Genomic DNA, 7261 nt, shown 5'->3' on the forward strand with positions numbered 1-7261 from the left:
CCAACCATCTCATCCTCTGTCATCCCTTTTTCCTTCTGCCCTCAGTCTTTCCCAGCATCAGGGTCGTTTCAAGTGAGTCAGCTCTTCGCATCAGGTGGCCAAAGTACTGGAGTTTCAGCTTCAACATCAGTCCTTCCAATGAACACCCAGGACCGATTTCCTTTAGGATTGGACTGGTTGGATCTCCTTGCAGTCCAAGGGACTCTCAAGAGTCTTCTCCAACCCCACAGATCAAAAGCATCAATTCTTCGGCGTTCAGCTTTCTTTATAGTCCAACTCTCACGTCCATACATGACTACTGGAAAACTTCTATAGTCTAGGAGTGGGAAATAGGGCCGTCGGTAAGGGTGCAAGTTTGTGCTCATTTTCACAGGGAAATTTCAAAATTAGCTACGCTGGTTAAGTTAGGCCCGGGTGGTTGTCTCTGGTGGTCCTTGAGCTTATTGTACCGAGACTTTCTGGAATGAAATATGCTCACAAAAGGGTGTTTTTTCGGAGAAATAAACACCAAGTGCATAGTAAATTCTAACCATAAAGTAATCGTTTTCAAAGTGCGGGTAAGCAAGAAAGAAAATCATCTGTCAGAGTGGGCTCAAAGAATAGAGTCTAAAATGGAGGCTACTAGTTTCTGCTATAACAAACTGAAGCATAAATCCCATTTGGCCACTACGGGAAAGTCAATGATTTTTTTCTTCGCATTTTTGCCGCTCACCTCTGGCCTGTCGCTTTCCCTGTGATTTCCTAATGGAGCTAGGAAGTGGCTGTCCAAGGCAATCTAAATTCACAACAGAAAAATAACCATTGAGAAAAAAAGAGAATACAAGTAAACCTGTTTCTAAAGCTTGATCCTCAGAATTTCAGCCCCATTACATAGATCTGAATCAGAACAGGCATCTTTCCTGATGTCCAAGTGGTTCCTTATTTATAGTTTGAGAAGCCCTGAATTTAGAACTAGAATATTAGCTCCTTTGGATAGCAGACTTCAACAAAAAGGAGGATTGAAAAGTGAACTAATTCATCCAATCAGAATCTTTAGAAATTGACCAATCACTTCAGTGACTCTTCAGCCAATGGATTTGTTCCGCGGGAGTTTTGAACTAGAGTAAGACCAATCAGACTGTTTCTGAGTATATATAAACGGAATGTCTTTCTCGACACATATTTAGTCTTTTTTCTCTGTATCGCCATGGCTCGTACTAAGCAGACAGCCCGCAAGTCCACCGGTGGTAAAGCACCGCGCAAGCAGCTGGCTACCAAGGCGGCCCGCAAGAGCGCGCCAGCCACCGGCGGCGTGAAGAAGCCGCACCGCTACCGCCCTGGCACGGTGGCCCTGAGAGAGATCCGCCGTTACCAGAAGTCCACGGAGCTGCTGATCCGCAAGCTGCCGTTCCAGCGGCTGGTGCGCGAGATCGCGCAGGACTTCAAGACCGACCTGCGCTTCCAGAGCTCGGCGGTGATGGCGCTGCAGGAGGCGTGCGAGGCCTACCTGGTGGGGCTCTTCGAGGACACCAACCTTTGTGCCATCCACGCCAAGCGCGTCACCATCATGCCCAAGGACATCCAGCTTGCCCGCCGCATTCGCGGGGAGAGGGCGTAAAGCTTCCACAACTGCCTCACTCCAACGAAAAAGGCTCTTCTAAGAGCCACCCACAATTTCTTTAAAATAGCTGTCATTTAAAATTGAGCGTCTTGAGTGTTTTGGTTCGGGATGCAAGCAGATTTAGATATGGGCATCTTTTTAAATAATTGGCCAGCTTATTTCTAAGGGGTACCTAGTGAACATACAAAAGGATCTACTGCGTTTCCCTTTGGTTGGCTTTATATACTGTTGATAGGTAGTGTGCAGAAGTTACTCAAAGGTAGTAAGTTGGTTTCTGTCTTGGAAAGTGGAATATGAGGACCTTAGGCAGGTGAACTGGGAGATTATTAAACTTGACAATAAGTCGTGTTTATGTAGTTTCATATATTTGGGCATTGACAGTTGAGAAACTAGAGCATTTGTTTTTGCTGCCTGTTTCTGAAACCTCAATTTGCTCAGTTCCAGTCACAGCCAGGTTCAAAGTGAGACAGTTTTGGCTTCCCTATAAAAGGTCGTTTTACACAGAGAGCAGTCAGGGCACTTTTGTTGACAGTGACTTATATAAAAAAAGATCACCCAATCAGTATTTCTGATAAGCTTATTGGTGGCAGCACTCCAGGAAGAGCCATGCTGACTTCTACAATTTCACCACTCATAAAGTGTCTGTGACAGCAGCATGAGCGTCAGTTGGAAATTTGCTCGAAATGGCAGGTTTTCGGACCCTTCATGTCTACTAAGTCACAGTCTACATTGTACGAAGTTCACCGCAGCTGATTTATGAATGCTAGTTTCAGAAGTCTATTTGTCAGTCATGTTTAAAAAAATAAATTAAGCCTGGAGTAGGGTGAGGGATGGTATTTTTGGTCTCTTCAAGAAAAGCATACTGTGAACTCCTAGTAAACTACATTTATTTATACAAATTGAAATTTCTCTCAAGGAATTGCACATAACACCTGAGTCTATATTGAGATTGTGAGTCTATATTGAGAAATGGGCTTCCTTTGTGGCTCAGCTGGTAAAGAATCTGCCCACATTGTGGGAGACCTGGGTTCGATCCCTGGGTTGGGAAGATCCCCTGGAGTAGAGAAGGGCTCCCCAGTCCAGTATTCTGGCCTGGAGAATTACATGGACTGTAGTCCGTGGGGTCGCAGAGTCGGACATGACCAAGCAACTTTCACAGCCAACAGCATATTGAGAAATGGAGCTGCTTTCAGCAGTTGACATTACCAGGTTTTCAGGGAGAAGGCAATGGCACCGCACTCCAGTACTCTTGCCTGGAAAATCCCATGGACGGAGGAGCCTGGTAGGCTGCAGTCCACGGGGTCTCGAAGAGTTGGACACGACTGAGCGACTTCACTTTCACTTTTCACTTTCATGCATTGGAGAAGGAAATGGCAACCCACTCCAGTGTTCTTGCCTGGAGAATCCCAGGGACAAGAGAGCCTGGTGGGCTGCCATCTATGGGGTCGCACAGAGTCGGATACGACTGAAGCGACTTAGCAGTAGCAGCAGGGATATTTCAAGGAGTATTATTCTAGATCTGTGGTGTGTGCTGTGCTTAGTTGCTCAGTCGTGTCTGATTCTGTCTTCACATTGGGTCTTTCCTGTACAGATCAGCACAATGTCCTATTTGGGCTTTTCGATGGTCTTTTAAAGACTTCTCCGTAGTCTTTTAAAAATTTATTTATCAGTTTATCTCCCATCACCCATATAATTTCATTCTCAATTATTATTTTTTTATTATGCAACATTTGAGAATATATGGAAGTATAGATAAAAGTTTACCCATCCTCAACATCACCAACACCAGACAAATATGTTTTATCTATACCTCTTCTACCTTGATTGTTGCCTTGATGACTGTTGAGGAAATTGTATCATTTCCTCTGGTAGCATTTTAATATACATCTACCATTTTAAAACCTAATTATGATGTCATGATAACTCTCAACAAACAATATCTAAGGTTGATAAATTTTTAATTCATTCCACATATATTTATTGAGTTTATAACAGTACCAGATGCTGTTCTATGCATTGGGAATATATTCAGATGAGATCCAAACAGACAAAATTCTTTGCTCTCATGGAATTTATATTTGACTCTGGAATAAACAATAAGTCAGATAAACAAATATATGTAATAAATGAGTGCAATAAAGCAAGAATAAGAATTCTTATGGAGAGTTGAAATTTAGGTAAGGTAACCAGTGAAGATGGCACTAGGAAGCCAGTTATCTCAGCAAAGCGTTGAAAGGTGAAGAGGCAAGCTGGGGTAAAAGGAGAAAGAAATGCTGAAGAGCTAGGGTGGCTATGTGGAAAGGGCTGGGCACTGTAGGAGGAGATTAAAAAGCAGAGAAATGAGAGGAAGCATGATCCTGTAGGGGCTTGTATACCTCTGTAAAGAATTTAGCATTTGTTCTGAGTGAAATGGAAGAACTTGAGAGAAGTTGAACACAGGAGTTTTTGTGTCCTTTTCTCTCATTTAATCAGGTTCTGCTTTATTCTTCAGAGAAGGCAATGGGACCACACTCCAGTACTCTTGCCTGGAAAATCCCATGGATGGAGGAGCCTGGTAGGCTGCAGTCCATGGGGTCACTAAGAGTCGGACACGACTGAGCAACTTCACTTTCACTTTTCACTTTCATGCATTGGAGAAGGAAATGGCAACCCACTCCAGTGTTCTTGCCTGGAGAATCCCAGGGACGGGGGAGCCTGGTGGGCTGCCGTCTCTGGGGTCACACAGAGTCAGACATGACTGAAGCGACTTAGCAGCAGCAGCAGCTTTATTCTTACTGCATGTGTGCTCAGTCCTGTTTAGCTCTTTTGTGATCCCATGGACTGTGGCTTGTCAGGCTTCTCTGTCTATGGGATTCTCCAGGCAAGAATACTGGAGTGGTTTTTAGTTGGTTCAATTGTGCTCCAGCACAAAAATCAAAGCCCAGTTTTCTTCATTTTGTGCTATTCAGACCTTGAAAATAGAGGCTGATCTGGGAGATTTATAGTTAGGGAGAAAAGAGAAAATTATTCATAAAATATAAACCTTTGGAGTTAAAGTTGATTCATACTTCAATTTACTAGTTTTATGACCACAGGCAAATTGTTTGCTCTCAGGTACCAAACTTGATTTATTGGGGTTGTGAATTCAAATGTCTTTCAGAACCAGGCAAAGAGTTTCTGTATAAGGGAAAACGGTGAGCTTTCCAGCTTTATTTCACCAGGTCCTCCAGCCAGCAGCAGATCTGGCTGAATTCAAGCTGTGCTCCGTATAGCACTCTTGATTGTTATGTCAGTTACCAAAAAGAGATGCTAACAATAATGGCTTTTGGAGCTGTCCAGCTGGTAAAAGATTCATGACTTTATAAAGTCAAAGTCTACCTGAGTTTCTGCATGGATTATTTAATTTAATCTTCACAATAACTCTGTGGGTTGGGGGGGGGGCATGTTACCTCAAATACTATGATGAAGAAACAGAAGCATAATGAGGGGGAATACCTTCTATAGTGGTTCATTTTGTTAAATCTGTCATGGATTTTATCTTTGGGGTTAGAGAATGGAAGGCATTTTGTGTTACATGCATATTTTCCTTTTACCTCATCCATCCATTCATCAAAACCTTTTTGAATGATTACTGTGTGCTCAACAATGTTCTAGGTGCTGGAAAGAACAGTGCATAACATGGCAGAGATCTTTCTGTGTGGAGTTCACCGAGAGAAAATGAACAAAGATAAACACAGTATTTTGGTAGGTCAAGAGAATTAAGAAAACATAAAGAGTCCAAGGGGATTAGGGACTGTCATAGAGTGGGAGATGGGTAGTGGACAGTTGCCATTTTAAATAGGGTAAGTGGGGAAGACTTCACAACTGAGACGAGACATGAAAGCCAGTGGCATGAAATATGGAAAGGAGTGGGATCTTCATACTTTGTAGAAAGATCATTCTTCACAAAGGAAACAATGATTGCAAAGGTCCCATGTTGGAAGCATTACTTGGAATGATGGCCACAGGATAGAACCAACTTTCTCTTCGTCTTTCACAAGCTGGAGTTTCTGGATAGCTCATCAATGAGTTTACACATTGCACCCCCACCCCCACCAGCCCCAAAAATCTTACTCCAGTTTTCTGAATACATTCAATTCAGATGTTGTGGAATCTGGAGTCACAAAACACACCTCGGAGGACACTCAAGGAGTACAGTTTATTATGCCAGCGAGTCCAAGGGGAATCAGTTCCCAACAAGGACCCTGATGTTTCTGAGAGGTCCAGTTTTATATCCCCCACTATGTGACTGGTTACATGTTAGCAACCTCTTTGTTGTATATGATTGAGTTTTACAAGTAGGTGCTAGGAGAACAAACAAGGTTAAAGCAGGGGAACAGTGATTATACATCAGGGGGCATGTCTCCATGGTTAAGCTAACAGGGGCATCCTGACCTCAACTACAATCTCCATTTGTCATCTGTAGGGAGGAAGTCTCCAGAAGACCTGGTTTTCACTAGCAGTGGTTTCTTCACTCTTGGGCAGGGTTCAGGCCCAGTTCATATCCAGTCTTTAAGACAGATGACAGGCTTCAAGATGGAGTCTCTCCTGCTTTCCTCACACTGGCCCCAACACAGAAAATAAACTGAGGCCAGAGCAGAAATAGATGAGTACTAACCCGAGGGAGACAACTGCCAGCTAGTTCAAGAAGTACTAGTCATTGGGGAGAGTATTAATTCTGTGACAATTTATTTAAAATGAAAAGTAAGATTAAAAAAGGGTATTTAACCAAAATGGGTCTTAGTTGCAGCACATGGGTTTTTTTTCTTTTTCTTTTTTTTTAAGTTTCAGCATGAGAGCTTTTTATTATCAGCAGAGGTATCTAGTTTCTCAACCAGAGATGGAACCTGAGTCCCCTGCATTGGGAGCATGGAGTCTTAGCCACTAGACCACCAGGGAAGTCCCAAAAGTAAGATATTTTGAGGTTCCAAATAATCACTACCATTGTTTCACTTTTCAGAAAAAAGAGAATTCAAATGTAATATTTCTAAAAAGGCTTTATACACTGTAATAAGTACAGTTTCTAAGATTATATTGGATATTTACTAATGAGTCTCCAAATATAAATAAAACTGTTCATCTTTTGGCTCATGGCTAATAGAATTCCATACGAAAACCTTCAAAATGGTGATGATTTGATGGCAAAATGCATGATTTTTTGAAAGAAAACAAATTTATTTATGATAAAAATGATGCATGTTATCAAGTGCTGATCTAAGCTATAACTGAATCTTGGCATTGAAGCAAGAGATCATGTATCTTCTGAACCCTTCCTATTGGGAGAGACTGCAGTTCAAATGCAGAGACTTTCATTAGGGTGTGTAGGCTGTTAATTACTCTCATTTTTTAGCAGTGTTCAAGGAAGGACAGGAAACTGGTGTTGTTCAGGTTTTGCCAAATAACTAGGAAATTGTCTTGGAAGAATATTTCCTCTGTCCTTTGCCAACTAAAGAATGTTGCTAGCCATCTGGTTCTACAAGGTTTGAGATCCAGCAGCAAGTAACTGAACTTCCTTTTAGAAAATAGAGATTATCATGGTGGAGGGTATATTAAGGTAAATTTCCAAACTTTGTGGATGAAGAATGTCACTTGCTGTATCAGTAAACAAAGGATGTGGCAGCCATCTAGCCTTAAGCCTCTGAA

General features: G+C 42.2%; 1 protein-coding gene across 1 annotated transcript; it reads left to right on the top strand.

Annotated features, from left to right (window-relative positions):
* Positions 1-1158: 1158 nt before the first annotated feature.
* On the top strand, positions 1159-1648 carry LOC107131750 (histone H3.1). Its single transcript, XM_015459977.3, has one exon. It carries the CDS (start codon positions 1187-1189, stop codon positions 1595-1597), a length of 411 nt encoding a protein of 136 aa, XP_015315463.1. The 5' UTR covers positions 1159-1186; the 3' UTR covers positions 1598-1648.
* Positions 1649-7261: the final 5613 nt, after the last annotated feature.

The sequence above is a fragment of the Bos taurus genome, chromosome 23 (genome assembly GCF_002263795.3).
Source record: "Bos taurus isolate L1 Dominette 01449 registration number 42190680 breed Hereford chromosome 23, ARS-UCD2.0, whole genome shotgun sequence".
NCBI lineage: Eukaryota > Metazoa > Chordata > Mammalia > Artiodactyla > Bovidae > Bos > Bos taurus.

What these genes read in the sequence shown, in the direction of transcription:
- LOC107131750 (XM_015459977.3), top strand. Translation starts at nt 1,187, where the DNA reads ATGGCTCGTACTAAGCAGACAGCCCGCAAGTCCACCGGTGGTAAAGCA.